The sequence below is a fragment of the Acanthaster planci genome, linkage group LG05 (genome assembly GCF_054643075.1).
Source record: "Acanthaster planci isolate LZ-2023a linkage group LG05, COTS_SCS, whole genome shotgun sequence".
Taxonomy (NCBI): domain Eukaryota; kingdom Metazoa; phylum Echinodermata; class Asteroidea; order Valvatida; family Acanthasteridae; genus Acanthaster; species Acanthaster planci.
In genome coordinates this window covers 22667713-22687453 of record NC_141781.1, presented here as the reverse complement: position 1 = coordinate 22687453, position 19741 = coordinate 22667713, and the positions used below count along the sequence as shown (strand labels likewise).

Here is a 19741-nt window from a genome sequence, read left to right as displayed (position 1 = left end):
GGCACTGGAGTTTCTATTTGTTCATTTTCCACGAGAACAAAAGCATTTATTTTACCACTTTTCGTAAGAATACTGAAACTTTTCCAAGCAATACTGGTTCCCGCCTAAGTAAGCCAAACTTTACAAAAAAATGGGCAACCAACTTTTTGGACCGTAAAGAAAATCCGATTTGGACCGCCGATATGGGCATTTTTGTACACGGTCGATCATGCACACGTATATAAAGCACAGCCAGCCACAAAATTAGTCATTTCGACGTTTCCAGGGAACGTGCGCATTGTGCATGACCATATGGCGGGCGCTATACTACGGAAATGCCCATATCGGTGTATCCAATTGCCGCGCGCATTGAGCACGTCGATCGAACCGTGGATTTTCAATGTTATAGCGCCACCAACGGTTGCTGTGAGAAAGTTTTAGCGTGGAACCAGCCAGTCCCAAAAACCCAACTTTTTAATTCGGGCGAATTTTAGAATTTTGAAACTATAGGTAGATTTATTTTGCAATTTCCTCTGCAAAAAATATCATTTTGTTGCCTAAAATGCTTTTAAAGGCGAGTTTTTCGTGATTTTCTGCTTCAATTCTCCCCATTGTTGTTCACTCAAGCGTAACGAAAGATAGCGGCGTCTAATCCTCGGTAAGCCTCGAATCATTTTATTGTTCAGGGGAAGCTGAAGAAAAGAATCCAACAAAAGAATTGGTCTCCTTCTCAGCCGATGTACCATTCAGTTAACGCGTGTGCAATCAAGGCCCAGGGATTAAACGCCTTGGTTTCGCCTCTACCACGGACTCCTTGCGCGGCCTACGGATCGAAGATTCTCTTACCCGCCCCAAATTTCTTCTTGCGTCACTCCTCCCTCCTCTCTTTTTATTGGTTCCCTGCCAACACGTGGTCTACTAGGGTCATCGCCCTCCTTATGTCTGTCATTTATCGGTGGATAGTCAGGTGATTCGCACGTGTATCTTCCCACCTTGAATCTTGATGTACAGTACATGCACCTGACGTACGTTAAACCTCACACTATTCACGCCAAGTCCTACTGAATACTTCATCCTCCTCTAATAAACAACGCATCCAAAAACAGGTAAGGAAGCGCTTGTACACGTGTGTTGTTCGTTTTCCACAGGGAAAGAGTTTGGTTGGTTGGTTGGTTGGTTGGTTGGTTGGTTGGTTGGTTGGTTGGTTGGTTGGTTGGTTGGATGGATGGAAAGTGTATGGATACCACTAACTTTTCACTACAGTGGTTGGTATAAGGCATCAGAAAGTGATAACATGTCCGAAAAGTCAAATTTTGCAGACACGGAACAGAAAATATCATTCATTTACGGACGCCAGTAATTATTCTTGACAGTAACCTATTACTATTAGCCGTCAGAAAGCAAAACCATGTCCAGAAAAGTTCAATATGAGACGGAAAAAATCAAGTCGTTTACTTAATAGAAAACACTAGTTTCACAGGGTTCGCGAACAGGTTGTTAAGCGACAACCGTATATGGAACTCTTTCCCAGGGAGTCAAGTGGTATCTAGAACTCACCCCTCTATCAGAAATATTGTTTACAGTAAATTGGATGAGGTACTTTCAATCTGATTTTTGCTCTTATAGATGTAAAGCAACATAACTGTGTTTCCATATTGCCTCTTTATTTCAAATTATTTCTGCTGCTCTATCTAGTCAAAATACATCAACATGTTTGGATTGATTCTTCTAATCGTATTCCCCTTGAGAAGCATTTGTTAAATGAAATTAAAAGCTAGATCAGACTTCCAATAAAACTCTGATTTCCCTCACCAAAAAATACTGACACATATTAATTCACACCGACAAAATAGACAACAAATTGAGGAGGCACTGAAAATCAACGAGATCCACTTTTCCCTGTTTTATTTCATTAAGATTCTCCAAATTTAAACAATCCTAATGAAATTTCCACATCAAAATGCATTATGGGTACAAAAGATTTCCCAAGTACATGTATTTGATTTAAAAATAACTCTTGTGTCCTGTTTGTAAAAATCTAAATGACTTCTGGACAGTATCCCCCAACCCAGTTAGACCCACATTCCTTACTTGCAACATCAATCATATCAAAAGACAATATCTAGATCTTCGTCTCTACTTCTAATGTCTTCATATCAATGGTCAATCTTATACAATGACATGTACCAGTCTAGTCCTAGGCTTCAAATGAAAATCACCTGGCTTCACTCTCAGATGTGAAATATTGAAGAACTTCTTCAAAGGTGAATAAAAACATCAAACTTGGTGGGCATCGAGTTGCCTGTCTCATGGCAAGTTTGGATAATGTACTCAGTGCAATAGAGAGTTAATCGGTCTGATTTTGTTTTGTCTACACTCAGGGCCCCCGTCTGCTCCTGATGTACGAAGCTGCTGGAGATATCTTGTGATGTACGAAGCTGCTGGAGATATCTTGTGATGTACGAAGCTGCTGGAGATATCTTGTGATGTACGAAGCTGCTGGAGATATCTTGTGATGTACGAAGCTGCTGGAGATATCTTGTGATGTACGAAGCTGCTGGAGATATCTTGTGTTTGCACACACTTGGGAAACGATGGACGTGGACAGCTTGGTTCAAGCTGCAACTTGACAAAGGAAATGAAGAAACAAAAACAAGTTGAAAGATGAACACTTTACTCTGCCATTTTGAGGATACGACCAAACAAGGAGTTTATAGGACCTTAAATTGTGCCCTACAAAACATTGAAATAAGATATCTTAGAGATTGAAGAAGCCAATTATGTTAGTTGCTTTCATAAGTCCTTCTGATAAACAATGGTTGAGCCAGGAACTCTACATAGCAATCTACTTTCAATATTCAAATTGGAAGTCTGTGATGTTGCAAAAATGGAACCCCACTACACATCCTGAACTTAATTGACTAAACTTTAGCCCAATATCTAAAGTACAAGCTTCGGTTGTAAGTGCTGCGTTTCATGGAAACAGTAGTTTTTATAGTGCCGTATGAACTACATAGGCTGAGGTTTACAATGCCTTGTCTTAAATTTTTTTTATTTCTGAATTTCTTTTGTTGCACATCATAAATGAAATTCATGGAGGAATGATCACTGCACAAGTTTGACAACCCTGACTGAAATGAGAGCATTTAGGGAGCTGATCGTAATGCCAATTTACTCTTTAAATGTTGAGAATTTGCTTGCTGACCTTCTTAGACCTCTGGGGGAAAATTTGAAATTCAAATTCTTAATTACTCTTTCTTAAAACAAACAATTACTAATTAAAGTAATCATGAGAAACTGCATCACTAGAAAAAAAACCTATTTAAAATTTGTGCCCACAAAAAGTCTACGTTCAGGAAATAACTAATAAAAGTACAAGTACATGCCAGTCTGTGGCTGTCAATTTTTTTTGGATAATTATTCAATAGCTTTTTAGAATGGAGCAAATACGCAATTATTTTCCTCCATATCAAGTAGCAAGCATTATCATTATTCAATTTACAGAAACACGTTCCGAAAGTTTCAGTTATGATGAGATATTTCACCAAAAACTGAAGACTTTTTATTCACATGATAAGAGGAAAATTCTGATATCAATTGCCAAATGAAGATTCTTTTGAAATCGACAAAATGCGAGTGCAAAGCATTTCCAAATTAAAAGGGACCTTGGATTTAAGGGAATTTGTCGATGTAGCCTCAATACGTTTAGTGGGGTTGCAGTCAAACTGTTCTGATGCTTGAAAATAAGTGACCAAATTATTCAGACTCACTGAAGACATAATAAGTAACAAAAAGGAAATGGAAAGGGGGGCTGGGTTGCACTGACCTTGTCATTTGACCTCATATGTGAGCTTTGACTTCCACTGGGATTGATGATCAATGATGAACATCCAAAGACTTGATTCCTGTGCAAGAGAAGAAAATACACTGAAGTTTTATTTGGGCGATTAAAGGTAGAAATGCTGGTAAATTGAGACTCTAAATGGTGCCCTTCCAAGGTACATTGATACTGCACACACTAAATGGTGCCCTTCCAAGGTACACTGAGACAGCAGACCCTAAATGGTGCCCTTCCAAGGTACATTGAGACTGCACACACTAAATGGTGCCCTTCCAAGGTACACTGAGACTGCAGACCCTAAATGGTGCCCTTCCAAGGTACATTGAGACAGCAGACCCTAAATGGTGCCCTTCCAAGGTACACTGAGACTGCACACACTAAATGGTGCCCTTCCAAGGTACACTGAGACTGCAGACCCTAAATGGTGCCCTTCCAAGATACATTGAGACTGTACACACTAAATGGTGCCCTTCCAAGGTACACTGAGACTGCAGACCCTAAATGGTGCCCTTCCAAGGTACATTGAGACAGCAGACCCTAAATGGTGCCCTTCCAAGGTACATTGAGACTGTACACACTAAATGGTGCCCTTTCCAAGGTACATTGAGACAGCAGACCCTAAATGGTGCCCTTCCAAGGTACACTGAGACTGCAGACCCTAAATGGTGCCCTTCCAAGATACATTGAGACTGTACACACTAAATGGTGCCCTTCCAAGGTACACTGAGACTGCAGACCCTAAATGGTGCCCTTCCAAGGTACATTGAGACAGCAGACCCTAAATGGTGCCCTTCCAAGGTACATTGAGACTGTACACACTAAATGGTGCCCTTCCAAGGTACATTGAGACTATACACACCCTAAATGGTGCCCTTCCAAGGTACATTGAGACTGCAGACCCTAAATGGTGCCCTTCCAAGGTACATTGAGACTGCACGCCCTTAATGGTGCCCTTCCAAGGTACATTGAGACAGCAGACCCTAAATGGTGCCCTAACAAGGTGCACTGAGACTGCACACCCTAAATGTTGCCCTTGCAAGGTACATTGAGACTGCAGACCCTAAATGGTGCCCTTCCAAGATACATTGAGACGGCAGACCCTAAATGGTGCCCTTCCAAGGTACATTGAGACTGCAACCCCTAAATGGTGCCCTTCCAAGGTACATTGAGACTGCAGACCCTAAATGGTGCCCTTCCAATATACATTGAGACGGCAGACCCTAAATGGTGCCCTTCCAATATACATTGAGACGGCAGACCCTAAATGGTGCCCTTCCAAGGTGCACCGAGACTGCAGACCCTAAATGGTGCCCTTCCAAGGTACATTGAGACTGCACCCCTAAATAGTGCCCTTCCAAGGTACAAATGAGACTGAAAATGAAAATTTTATCTGCGGCAGGGTCAAACACTTGAAGACAGACAAGGATTTTTGGGGCTTACTTTCTTCTCTGAAGAAGACTGGACTTGCTTGGAATCCTCTGGAAGCAGGTCGTCTCCGCGGTGATGGAAGATATGCTACTATCTGTCAAACAGTTTTCCTGTAATCAAGGTTAAAACATGGGAGTTGACTGTTACGTTACAAAAAAAATTCCTTTTTAAGAGATATATAAAATCAATTTACAATGGCTGAAAACACGCCCGTGTTTCAGCCAACTCTACAGCCCACATTTTTTCTTGAAAGAAATTTTTCCACAAGATTCTGCAGATCATCATGTAACTTAGTGATAACTTTGACCATCTTATCAGATGCATCATGGGAGAGAAAGAACTACAACTTAAAATAAACCAAGTATTGCCAGAAAAAAAATGATTGGTGGAGGGGCAGCCAAAAATACCACAACAAACAAACAAACTACCAAACAATCCTTCAAGGACACCAACATGATTGTTTGATCAATATTCTACTCTAAAGTTAAATTGTTCAACAAAAAACAGGGCATGGAGGTGGTGGGAGACTGCAGCTCAGAGGTTCATACATGATGCCCCCCCCCCAAAAAAAACATGGACTGGTCCACCACCACACTGTCAGGAGGTGGGAACAAAAAATGAGGAGTTTTTTCATGTAACCTTTTATGACTTTTTCAAGGGGAAAGACAGAAGAGAAATGAAACAGAGCAACACAGCTGCCTTTTATTGTTTTTTCAAAAAAGTGTTTTAGCTCCTTTGAGGGAGACCTTGGCTCATGTTGCATCTCCTATTCCACCTCTGCCCTCAATTTTATTGAATGGAGCGGTGATACTCCATTGCATAATTGGTATAAACTTGTAGTAACACTGATGCCTGGCTACTTGTTTATCACAAGAAGATTGGTTGGTTGGTTGGTTGGTTCACAAGATGACTGGCTGGTTGCTTGGTTCACAAGAAGACTGGGTGGTTGGTTGGTTCACAAGAAGACCGGTTGGTTGCTTGGTTCACAAGATGACTGGCTGGTTGGTTGGTTCACAAGATGACTGGCTGGTTGGTTGGTTCACAAGAAGACTGGCTGGTTGGTTGGTTCACAAGAAGACCAGTTGGTTGGTTGGTTCACAAGAAGACTGGCTGGTTGCTTGGTTCACAAGATGACTGGCTGGTTGGTTGGTTCACAAGAAGACTGGCTGGTTGGTTGGTTCACAAGATGACTGGTTGGTTGGTTCACAAGATGACTGGCTGGTTGCTTGGTTCACAAGATGACTGGCTGGTTGGTTGGTTCACAAGATGACTGGCTGGTTGGTTGGTTCACAAGATGACTGGCTGGTTGATTCATTGTACCCGGCCTTCTGGATGACATGTTGGTTTGCTGAATAACAAGCTCTTACAGAAATCTTTCAGGTTGCTGTGTTATTCACTCTCTCAAGACAAGGGAGTCAAAGTCTAACCATTTTTGTGGTGGATGGAATCTGAAGGCACGACAATTATCTCCTGAGATCCTGAAAGTTTTTGCTGGAATGTGTTAATTTTGCCACAATGTAAACACTCCTGGAACCGAACTCCGAAAAATGTGTCAGCACGATGACTGCCATGTCACTTGGCTTAGTCTCATGCAGCTCACAACTGAGATGGTAAGCAAATTGGATTACCACAAGGCAGTCAGGGTTCCATGGGCTTGTTCAGGCTGGTTAAGAAACAGCTCAGTTGTGTTGACCACTCAATGCCATGGTTTGCTGGATCACAAGATGGTACTGGTTGGCAAGCTGATCATAATGCCAAAGTAACTTGTAGGGTGAGAGTCAGACAGTCATTACTGCTGTAACGTTATGTTGGCAAGCTGGCATCTAGCTAGTTCCCCTGCAAAAAACAATCAGTCAGTCAAATTATGTTCACAAGAAATCCATGATGATGGGAACTTGCCAGAGGCCATGAAGTCACTTTACACTGAATTTGGTCTGTCTCAATATGATTGAAAACCAACCACAATGCAAAAAGGAATTTTCAACACCCTGAATGTAGTCCACTCCACTCTTGATACAAAGAACACTGTTATTATAAGATCCTTGAGTAAGGAGTCTGTAATCCAAGTTTCTTGAAGTCTTACATTTTATTTGTTTTCCATTTAGTCCTGGGAAAGGGTTCCATATACGGACATCACTTGACACCCTGTGCATAATCCTTATCACACTGGTTCGGAAAATTCTAAGCGTTTTTCTAAGTAAATGCTCCACTAACATTTTCACTATTAAAATTAACTTTTTAAGACGTTTAGATACCACTGTTTGATGGCTAATAAACTATTGCAAGGGAAAATTACAGATTTCCGTATTTGGAACCCTTACTGTCAAATGTACAGTATTTTCATGTAAAGAGACAAATCAGTGGGAAATTACAACTAGAATAAGGAAAACCAGCACTGCTAAAGTTGGCAACAGTGAGAGTGAGATCTTAGGCCTGCACGACCTTACTGAACTCCAGTCAGACCCAAGGTCAGTACCTAGCAGAGCAAATGATTGAATTTGGGGCTTGTATATTTGGGGAACCCAGTTTTTTGTCATTATAACCTTGTAGAACTGTTAAGTCCCCACCCTCCCCAGCAAAGCTCTCTAAGACTTTATTGCACTGATCCTATCTTTTAAAAAAAATTTCGAATTGGCAATTTGTGAGAAAATATGACTTTCGTATTTCAAAACCAGCCATGCAAATTTGAATCTACGATGCATCATGTGTTGAAATACCAAAAACAGCTGCCCTTATTGGTCATTCTGCTGAGGCTAGCTAGCTAGGTCTAAATAACCTAGCATTATTATTATTATTTATTCGGCCATCAACAATACAATAATATTGTGAAAAACAAACATCCGAATAACAATTTTAAAAATAGAGGATAAAAAAGGAGGGGGAAGGGCAGGAGGGGAGGGAAGGAGCAATGGAAGGAGAGGATTGATGGGTGGGAATGACAATAAACAAGCATTTAAAGCTGACCAGGATAAACAAAAGTATAATGAAACACTGTAGTCTCAAGACTTGTCTATCCAAACTCAAAATGCTACACAAAATAAACATAAATAATTAACATACAATTAACATCTTGAACAATAAATGTGACAATAAAACAGATAATTAAAACTGTTACACTAAATGAACTGGAAATTAAAAACATTCTAAATTAACTACTGAATATTAGAAGAAAATAAAAAGATGGCAAGTAAAATGACAATGTTGGCGCACTGAAAATTTACAGTTCTTGCAGGTAAGAGGACAAGTAAATGTTAAAGGATTTGAATGAGTCCAGAATAATGGAGTCCTTAAAGTGTGATGGAAGGGTACTCCAGATGCGGGAAAAGACATGAGTCACTGTATTTTAGAGGATTTATTTAAGTGTTATTCATTACTGACTTACTGCCAGCTAAGCCGAGCCCCTTAATGTAGGCCTCCCGCCTAATTAAAGGAACGTGATCCCCAAATATACAATCCCATTGAATTCTCTCTATGCACCTATAAAATCTAAAGATTTCGATAAAAAGTACTGCTTATACCGATAAAAACTGCATCTTTACAACTCACGTTCCTGCGTGCCGTGCATTCTTGCTGCACTTAACCATGACGCCTGGAAGCGACTTAATACTAGCCCGTGAAACCTGGTGCGCTACTTTTTTTCAGTAGCTGGGGGACCAATGATTCATGAAGAGGGGACAATGCAATACACCATTTGAGACATTTCAAAAACGGAATCCATTACGTCGCTTCGATAGCTTAGTTGGTTGTGATTTGAACTACAGATCCATAGTCCTTGGTTCGAATCCAACCCATTTGTGCTATTCATTTTCCAATTTTATCATTGCGTTTGGGATTTCCTTTTTCAATTGATGCAGAAACAGAGTCCAAGCATGAACCCTCTAAGAGTCTTGAGAAAAATAGCAGACCAGGTTTCACGGGTTAGTATCTAGTCACTTCCCGCCTTTCTGAATAGCGCCCTCTCTAAAAAAGAACAGCGCCCTCTACTGATATTCAACAGTTGAGAGCACACGAGGGGTGCAGCCCACGAATTCAAGTGAGAGTTTCTGACCAGCTCATTAGCATTAAAAGCCCCCCCCCCAGTATCTTTTTAAAAAGGAGAATGTTTGGCCCTCAAAATGGTGAGATTGTGTAAATCCTTGCCAAGATCATCTCCCTGGGTCTTTGAGCTTTCATATGAGAGCAGAATTAATGGCTAAAAACTACGGTTGAAAAATGGTCCTAATTAAGTGCCCGAGAAGGTTGAGGGTTGCCACTTACGGAACTTACGAAACAAAACCTCGGGTAGATTAAAACTCCTGTACAGTAGAACCATGAGATATAAGAACTCCTCCATTTCTGTTTTGTTCAACTTTAACGTTTGGAATTCTTAATGTAATTTTTTTGGGGGTTATTTTGTTAAATTTGTTGTATCGTGTAAAATTTGATGTTAACATTTTGCATGATTATTATTAAAGATCTATTTTTCTGTAAATGTCAATAATTGATTAATTCAAAATGTTTAATATTTTAAGCTTTATTGTAAGCTGGTCCTTTCAGCGATTTGCTTGATGTCGATCCAACATTTTAATATAATAGTACAGACACAGCATTGACTTGGTTAGTTTCATATCACACGATTTATAAAAACGTCTTGCCCAAAAGCATGAGGCAAAGAGTCCCGTGTAAAGACTCTGACAGGAGTCTGATCTGGAATGATTTTGATCCCAATTGTTGAGCTTCAACAACAAACCTTCCTCTGATATGCTGCTGTGCCAAGCGTAATATATATATGTCCACTCCCAAGCCTACTACTGTTCCTGTACGTGGTATACGTACATACACAGGAACTGAATTGACTTGCATCTGAACTACTGATAGAGATTTTGTTTTCAGCATGGAGGAAGGAAATACCGACTATACTATTCATGCATTCATTTCCTCACTCGGTTCATCGAGTGTTCACCCAGTCATACGGTGCAGTATGTAAAATAGAATGATAACATTCTTGACTCTGATGCACGGCATGATGAACATCAGGATCAAATGGGTTAATTATTAAATTGTTCAGGCCAATCAAATCAAATGTTCGTCGCTTCAGTAAAGCCGTTCCAAATCGTTGTAGAGTCGAGCCATGGCGTCGCTCACTTTCGCAGTGCTTTGTGGAATAGTCAGAAACCAGTCAGAAATCATACGCTCCTGCTAAAGTCGCGCACGTCGGCAGCTAGTGGCTCCAATCTTTTCCTGTATACATACATTCGTTATTTCCATGCAGTCGTGCATCAAGACAAATCGGGTTTTCAAGTCAAAGATTATGCTAGCGACATGGAATACTGAGTCTTTGTTAGTTAGTATTAAAATCGATGATCGTCAAAACTAACTCTGAAAGAATCGCTATGTGGAAATTGGTTGCATAAGAAAACCATTACCTTGCAATTTTAACAAATTAAACCTTTTTGTCGTACAATGCATTTTGAACTTTGGTCAAACTTGGACTTCAGTAGCGCAGTGTAATGCGTCCATAGTTACACAATCAACTTATCAAGCCTCCCAGGAGAATAGTTTCTCGAAACACGTATGATGCATGATATGATGAAGACAGTTTATGACTGGGTATGTCAGATGCAGTGTCATTTCTTGTGAGCTTTCTTTTCCCTCGTGTTGTGATCCAGTGTAGCCCGACTATTTTCACACAATGGGATAGCCCTACTCGTAATGGTGAACATTATTATACAAGTAAAATCACGGCTGGTGCACGTCATCTTCTATCCACCAATCAGAGTTATCACTCAACAAGTCGGTGATTAGAAGTGAGTGGTGTGTGACTGACAGGTCCGTATGCGTCAATCAAACAGAACATGTTTTATTAACGCTCCACTAACATCCAGGTATTATTCGCCAATATGATCATATTGCTTCCCAGTGTCAGTGATCCAAGTTTCAGTAATAATGTGCCTACTGAAGTTAGCACCAGCACCACAACACCAACTATCGGTGATGTCTGTGAGTGACAGCGCGCAGGGGCCAATCAGACACCAGGCCAGATTCACCAGTCACTGCTCAGGAAATGGCTGGCCAGTTTAAAGGCACGAGCGGCCGCTCCGCTCCTCAGAACCACCACCACTCGTCTCCATATTCTGACAAAGATTTCAACCAGTTTGCGAACAATAAGATTACAGGTGAGTGTTGCTGATGTGTTTTCTGAAAAAAACGTTGTCAATGCGATTTGATTTGACTTTTATGTTATTCTCCTTATAAAGTCTGAAGCAACACCGCTGAGGTTACTTCAGGAAACAGCGTGCAAGTTTGATTCTGTCGAATATTAGTGGAAAGAAATCATAACAGCACACTTTGGCTTTTTAATTCCAGCTGTTCTTTCAATGAGATGGATAGGTATTTTGGACTTTCGCAGTCGCAATTTATCTGAGAACGTTCCTGATAACCACGTTGGCTTGGCAAGAAAAATATTTTGAAACTTGATGTGGCTAAAAATACCCCGTTGGTGCAAAAGTCATCTGAACTATAAAGTCCTGTCAATTCCTTTATGGGACTTTTGTTCCATGCTTCCCTTTTTTTCAGGCAAAACGGCAATTTGAAGTCAAAATTCAACTGTAGTCTGTGTTCAGCACATTTTACTGAAACAAGTATACGTCTGATTAAAATCACAACAGACAGGCTGGTTTATGCGCGACATCGTGCACAAACATTGATTTTGCTGCCAATCTTAGCCCCAAAATATTGTCAGGCAAAATATACAAAGAATGAGACGGAGGTTTGATGATGAATCAATCTTGTCTTTTAAAATGATGCCTTTATTATTGAGTTCTCATTTATTTAGTGCATGGGACTAGCTCTACCTACAATGTCCGTAACTGTGGGCATTTTTATTTTGTCTAGGCAATGCGTATCTTCGCACCGATCTACGTGTACTGTAATTATCGTCAGTCACGGCTCATTTTCTATTTACCTGAGGTAGAGAAGAAATGCTGATTTTCAGGGCGCTTGAGTACTTTACAAACAATTCCCAGTGACTTTCGAATCAAAATGCTTTGAAACAAATCATCATATTGTAGAAATCAATCGAACTTCCATTTCCAAATATTTTCTTCTATTTGTCCCTTGGCTTTTCAACCCAGAAGCCCTCTTAAGTTCGAATAAAACTGTCCGTTGTTCTTGACGGGTTGATGACACACTGGTAGAAATAGAAATATTACTGTGGATTAGTTCTGTCGAAATTAGACAACAGTTTGGAAGGAAAATTCACAGGGCAAAACCAAAAATTTGATAGTCTTGCCTTTTATAAAAAGGCGTTCTTCAGCTCGCGACACTAACTGGAGTCGAATTCTTTTCTGTGGCATAACCTCGCCTACAATTCCCGTAGAGAGGATTGCACCGTCAATTTAACGCGCGAACGTGCTTGAGGGCGGCATATTGTCTCTCTAAAAGATCTGAATTCTTCTGACTAGAAAATATGATATTTTTCTGGGGATGATCCCTTTCGCCGTTGGTTACTGAAGCTTAAGTTTCACTTGTGTGCTACTCGTGTACAAATTCTAAAGTCGATTCTTCCGATGTTTCAATTTGCCCCCTTTTCAGTTTTATTTTTCTACTTTTACACGCCCTTCGTCTTATGCCTGATGTTTATGGTTTTTATTCCTGTGTTGTGAGCGCCAATCTTCTCTGCCGATCATGGGGTGAAGTTTTCTGCACGTTTGTTCAATACCATAGTTTCTTTCACATAATTATGCAAACACTTGTACTGTTGCCTTAATCTTATTTTCAGCCTCCATCGAAGTTCAGACATCTAAAGTTATCTGCCTAACTGAATTCGAGAACGGCAAATCAAGGTAAGTGCCTGCTTGATTTTCCCCCGTGCTCTATGCCACTACGCCAGATAACACTGTCCCGTTTCGTTGTGGCTATTTCCGTCGGTTGCCAAAATAGCAATCCAATTAGCTACTGCCCAGTTAATTTCATTTGTTCTCTCCTGGCACTGGTAGGCCAAGCGAATGCTGAAAGTGGCAAGGAGACAAGAGCCACCACTTTCCGTACTTTCTGCAAGTCCTACAATGGGGTGGGGCTTAGTGGGTCGGCCTATTTATAGCTGAGCCTTGCGGTTTCACTACTACCCCCACTTGGAAAATCGTTCCGCCACCATAGACGCCGGAACATGGATATTGCCATTCCCCATTGGAATAAATATTTCAAGCAAAGTGCATTTTTGTTAATGAAATTATTTCATTTGTGTTTTATTTTGCGTTACTCCATGAAACACAGAAATACATCAAAGGTGACCCGGTTAAAAACAATTAGGGACAAAGTGATACCTTCCTTCTTTGACAGGGTCAAAATGAAAAAGTCTGCAAAAAATTGTCTTTAATACACCCTGTATCAGTGTAAAGGGCCAATCGTATTGCCAAACCTAAAGTTACCCAATCAGCTCACAAATGGTCAACGAGAATTAGAAAACAAATAATGAACAGACTGAGGTACACATGTACTTAAAAATATCTAGAGGACTAAACGAATAGGTATTCACTTCATTCAAAGTTAGGTTTTTTTTTTATTGTATACAGCTGAAAACATATCCCAGATTCAAGTATTGAGATCTGGTTCCAGAATAATGGCGGCGACAGACTCAAAGAGGGGAGGGGCAGAGACTACTTTGGGGGATGCACCTAAATTAACCAGAGGGGCAAATACTATTTCAAGGGAATGAAAGGATTTTGAGGTTACCTTAAAAAAGTCCATCGGGCACAAATCGATGGTAATGGGGAAAATACCCCAACCTCAATTCCTTACCGCATTACGGCCCTTCAATCACCCCCTTCCCCAACTAATTGGTGTTGAGAAACAAACGAACAACAAACAAGACAAGTTAAGCTTAAATGTACCGCTCTGTACGGGACAAGTGATGTATAATGTAGTATCCATCTCCCTCCTGCCGTTTTCCCGGTGTCCATTCCTGGGTAATTTTGGAATTTTTGGTAATCCTTATCACCTTACATTCGCCGGTACGGATTTACGCCAATCATTCCACCCTGTCAGGTTTTTTCTTTCTTAAATATATCGCAGTTTTAATAAGAACTGTTTTTATTACTGTAAAGCCTTGGCAACTATATTTCGCTGAAAAGAGATCAATTTCATTGGTAGGACGATTACGAAAGGGGGCGCTTGATCCTTAATTGTAATCCCCCATAAACTGAGCCTGAATCTATGGAATTATGAAACGTTTCAGAAAATTGCAGAGAAGGTGGCAGTTTAAATAACAGTCCTTGTTTCAGTCTGGTGCTATCAAGCAATGCCGAAGACATAGCCTAAAGCAACACCGAGCTGCCAGACTGATGGTGTGGGGGTGCGACCCCCCCCCCGAATTCCCTCGTGCAGTACCGCCAAATTCCATTCCTGATGTGGGCAGCGCGCATAACAGAGAACATGATATGCTGGCACCTTTTCGTTGGACACTGCGTTAGGAAAAAGGATTTTGTTACCTTATTTCTTTCAAATTTTACTTCATGCATCAGTTTCATTTCTTGTAGTTTCTGTTTCGTTTTATGTTCAGTAATGTCCAAAGTCCCCACATGTTTATACCGACAACTCTCTCAAAAGTATTTGGAACTTGTGTCGCCAACGGGTGGGGTGTACATTTTAAAACGGTAAGCCGAAAAGTTTGAAAGTTGAAGATCGCCATCTGACGCTAGGTAGTGCCTGCTAGCGGCAGTCTGAGCCGCTAGCCGACAACTTTAATTAAAATGCGATGACAGGTTTCTGATTGGACTTTTCGTTTTGTGATAATTTTTTAAAATGGGGCGGCAATACTATGGCCCGGCAATACTATGGCCCGGCAATACTATGGCCCGGCAATACTATGGCCCGGCAATACTATGGCCCGGCAATACTATGGCCCGGCAATACTATGGCCCATTCCCTGTTAAAAGAGCGGGGTGATACGAGTGTACATTTCTCGTTTTGTTCCCACTTGATATCACCCCTCAGGCTGATTTATGTGTCAAAGTTCATTTTAATCTACAGCTTCAGCTCAAACTTTTTATATTGATACATTTGTATAAGTTCAGCGTAAGTTTCACTTGTCTGTCTCTCCTCCCTTTTCAATTTTCCTTCCACTTTTTTCATTGTTTTAATGTTAATTTTTCTTGTTTACTTTTATGGTGCTTTTATTTTGTTTTAACAGATGCATATCTGCCTTGCAACCATCCTTTCAATTGCCATCCTTCTGGGTGACTCTATCAAGCTCCAGGCTGCCATCACCGGGCCGGTTCCCAGGAACAGTGATGGTTCTGAGTCTCAGGTGTGTCCAATGTGCTGCCAGCAGGGACCTGCTGGAACACCCGGCATACCAGGCCTGCCGGGTAGCCAAGGCCTGTATGGCCCAGCCGGGTCAAAGGGCGATGCAGGCGAGCCAGGTGAAAAGGGTGAGATGGGTCCAATTGGCGCCGTGGGTGAACGGGGCGCACAGGGGAACCCTGGGCCGAAAGGGGGCGAAGGAATAGGCCTGCCTGGTAAGAGAGGTCCGCAAGGGCCGCCTGGATTAGTTGGCCCAACTGGGGAAGCTGGTGTCAAAGGTCAAAAGGGTGAGCCAGCAGAGACTCCAGGTAACCCTGCACACCCAGTAGCATTCTCTGTGAGGCGGACAAGCTCCACAGATACCTCTTCGAGTGACAACACCCATTTGGCCTTTGAGGAGACAGAGACGCTTTTGCCAGGTACCAGCTTTGATTTATCGACTGGTACATTTACATGTAATGTACCGGGTACCTACGTGTTCATGTTTTCTGTGCTTAAATATTCTTCCATCAGCTACGTTCGGGTTCATCTGAAGAAAAACAATGAATTCATTGTCTCTGGTCATGGTAATGATTCAGGTAAGTATGAGCAGGTGTCTGGCAGTGCGGTGTTGGTTCTGCAGCAAGGAGACACGGTGTATTTGACCATGCACGGTAAGGCGCACAGTGGTTCCCTCTATCACTACACCTCATTCAATGGCTTTCTCCTTTATGCTGAATAAACAACACAGCAACCACACTTGAAATATTCAAGATTGCTACTACATGCGCTACAAGTTAAAACTGATTGTGAAGTGTAGAACCTCCCAATAACTTCAATTAAAAAAAATACTCCAAAACGATTCTGCAGCCTGAACATATTTTCATTCATTCTAACATCCTACTTTGATAGTATGTATGTCTAATCTTTGTGTTATAAAGCCAAAATGTATAGCCTTACACCGCAGAAAGGCCACAAATGGTTACATTAAAAAATTCCAAATATTTTGCCCCTCCCCAAAAGTGTGGCTCAGCGTCTAGCCTGGGTCAGGTATAATATGGAATTGTCTCCACTTCACCCTTCTCAGTATCTGATATGAACCAATTTCTTGTCTTCAAGTTAAAAGCAATGCCAGAACCTTAGAATAATGGCAGCTATACAATGGCAGATATACAGTGGCAGATATACAATGGCAGATATACAATGGCTTCCAGCTGTTTTATGCTACTCAGAAAACTTGGATGGCATCATGCACATATGCAAACAAGAAGTTTACAATTAAGGGAGACAAAGAAGTTATGTGGGAATTATAATGTGGCTATTGTGATAATCAGATCTTTTAAAACAAACTAGTGTACTAACTTGTAAAAAATTTGTAAGGCGATAGTGTCAACTTATTCTGCAGCTAACAAATTTAAAATATCAACTAGTAAAGGGTGCTGCTAATAACTAGTGTATTATCACTCAGCAGATTTTATAACACACCTTTTCCTGGTTTTTTTATCCTGGTTGGCTGAAATACGGTCAAGTGCAGTTCACTAATATGGGCTAGTGCATGAATTTGGCGTCAGCGTGATTCAACACATGCCTAGACATTACACGCGCATCAATTCCGTAGATGAGTGCCTGGTCAGGTACTAGTCTTGAAAATCTTTGACTGGTTATTGCGCCCTCTGGAGGTTGAGGTGAATTGGTATTGAATGAAAAGTTGAATTTAAACAATTAAAACCTTATAAGAATTCTTATCTTTGTTGAATGTAGCAACTCAAAATAAGACAGTGTCAAGGGACACTAAAATGAACCTTCAATGATTTTCAATTGTTGAAGTGCTAGTCAAAGTAGAACTAAAACAGTTAAAACTCTGAAAGAATATTTGTCTAGTTTGAGGTGTGTTATTAAAAAGGGCTTGTTGAAAGGTACAGAAATTAGAAAAGTGAATGGAAAGTAGCTTTGAATTTATTTTATTAAAATTATCTGAAGTGCAAAATAGGAGTGAATTATGTCTCAATTTTAAAGTCAAAGTATTTTTAAAAGTTTCAGCCCAGTTATAATACAGGCCTCTACTTTATTGTGTCGACCAAATTCTGAGTTAGATGCTTAATAGGAGTGTTAATTCCTTGCAAGGGTATTTTATGATACATGTAACTCAAATATTTTGACACTGAGTGAAACATGGCTAATCAAGAGTAACAGATGTGTGTCTGAGACACCCCAGATGAAGATTGCAGTATCTCTTTCTAATTGAAGTAAATCCCTAATAGCTTGCTAGCATTGGACTTCAATTGGCGCTAAGGTCATCGAAACATCAATGCAACACTGTGGCCTGACATCATTTGTCTCTAATCAGGTCACTGTTCACCCAATGCATTGGCACGATGTATGGCCACTTAATCTCATGTACTTTAATATTGCAAAAGAAAACCTGCCTTCAATCATCCACTTCACTTCCAATTTTCCAATGTGCATTTCTGAACACAAAGGTAACAATTAAAAAGACTTGTTTGCAGACTTACCTCATGACACATCTTGAATAATCTTAAGATTCTTCCTCCAATGACTTCAGGTTTCACCTCAGTTTCATTCTCTCATCACTCTGTCTGTTGTAAGGTTCACAAATCTAGTCTTAGTAGTGTTTCAGATTTTGACATGGTGTAAATATATGCCTGATACTGAAGAGATGAAGGACGACATAAATCAAACAAATATGAAAAGTGAGGGGAAGGTGTGGAATACAGGTGATTCACAATAGTGATCCTCCAAGAGTTTGAAACGCATTGGCCAATCACAATGCGCGAAATCTGTCGTCCCTTTTCAAATGCGCATTGGGTCGACAGTTTCGCGCGTAGTGATTGGCCAACGCGTTGCAAACTCTTGGAGGAGCACTTTTGTGAATCGCCTGTACATGTATTGCTGGGGATCAAATAAAATGGCACCGGTAGGTAAGGTTTATAACAAAGAAATATATTTAATGAATACCTTTCACCAAAACATGAAAAGCTTTGTCTCCTATTTCAGTACCATTCAATGCATTTTGATTGTTCAAAGTTTGAAAAAAATACCTCAAAATGCATTTTAAAAATTCTCATCACTAAAAAGTCCATCTGTCACTGGTTAAAAATGGGGGGGGGTCTACCCCTGAAAGTTTACTAGAACTTGGGAATAGTCATTTTTCAATTTCAAAAATTCAAAAAATAAATGAAGTGTGCAAGATGACAAACCCTTTTGGCAAATGTTAAATGCCAGCTTGATTTCAATGACAAAATGACTGACCAAGGGTTTATCATGCACACACCAAACACATCATGCTGTATATCAAAATTGGAATCTCGGGAAGTCACAAACTTGATTGCCTTGATCTTGACCTTATTGTTCTCTTGAAGAGCAATCCCTCCATGAGTCAGATTGCAAACAAACATTCCTTTTACCTGCATTGATCATCTCGTAATTTTATAAATAACATATTTCTGTACTTTTTCAAATGACTGACCAATCAAGAAGCGGTTCATCAGATGACTTGTTCTGCACACCGTGTTCTGCTTTCATATGGCAGCAAGGTGTGACAAGACCCACTCAGCTCCCATAGGATAAAGAAAATGTTAAAAAAACAAAGTGTAATATTTTGTTTAGGTCTGGTAGATTGGGATCACCGGCAGGCTCTCACCTCAGAAGGTCAAAGGTCAACCTGTCACACAAAGCAATCCAACCCATAACAATTAGCAGTTAAAACAATCGATGTTATACAAGTCACAGCTGAGGCCTCGACTGGGTGTCTTTGTGAAAATGCTTAAATTAAGAAACAGGATTTGGAAATCCACCTACACATACATCACAGAAATCTTTGAAATATGGTATGCAGCCTACCTGTGCTAATCCACTGCATGATTGGTACAGACTTGAAGTAACACTGATGGCAGGCTACTTGCTGGTTGTCTAGCATGACTGGTTCACAAGATGACTGACTGGCTGGTTGGCAGCTGATTGGTTCACAGGATGACTGGCTGGTTGGTGGGCTGATTGGTTCAAAAGATGAGTGGTTGATTGGTAGGCTGATTGGTTCACAGGATGGCTGACTGGTTGGTAGGCTGATTGGTTCACAGGAAGGCTGCTTGGTATAGCCTGATTGGTACAGGCTGATTGGTTTGCCACTGACTGGCTGCTTGATATAGGCTGATTAGTTCACAGGATGACTGGCTGCTTGGTATTGGCTGAAGTCACTTATGAACCAGATAGAAA

At 40.7% G+C, this 19741-nt stretch overlaps 1 protein-coding gene and 2 long non-coding RNA genes across 5 annotated transcripts; 2 read left to right on the top strand and 1 right to left on the bottom strand.

Moving 5' to 3' along the window:
• Positions 1-746: 746 nt before the first annotated feature.
• LOC147799256 (uncharacterized) lies at positions 747-3362 on the top strand. Its single transcript, XR_015425294.1, has 2 exons — positions 747-1085; positions 2361-3362. It is a non-coding gene; the product is annotated as an uncharacterized LOC147799256 (long non-coding RNA).
• Positions 1868-9185, bottom strand: LOC147799255 (uncharacterized). Of its 3 annotated transcripts, none has more exons than XR_015425293.1 (5): positions 8767-9185; positions 6109-7084; positions 5261-5358; positions 3806-3884; positions 1868-2604 (listed from the first exon to the last, which is right to left on the bottom strand). It is a non-coding gene; the product is annotated as an uncharacterized LOC147799255 (long non-coding RNA). The 3 variants fall into 3 exon arrangements; XR_015425291.1 differs by having other exon boundaries at positions 8795-9185; XR_015425292.1 differs by having other exon boundaries at positions 1868-2598; positions 8795-9185.
• A 2155-nt stretch (positions 9186-11340) lies between these two features.
• On the top strand, positions 11341-17728 carry LOC110987458 (uncharacterized). Its single transcript, XM_022250203.2, has 3 exons — positions 11341-11403; positions 13008-13071; positions 15417-17728. Exon 3 carries the CDS (start codon positions 15417-15419, stop codon positions 16248-16250), a length of 834 nt encoding a protein of 277 aa, XP_022105895.2. The 5' UTR covers positions 11341-11403; positions 13008-13071; the 3' UTR covers positions 16251-17728.
• The last annotated feature ends 2013 nt before the right edge of the window (positions 17729-19741 follow it).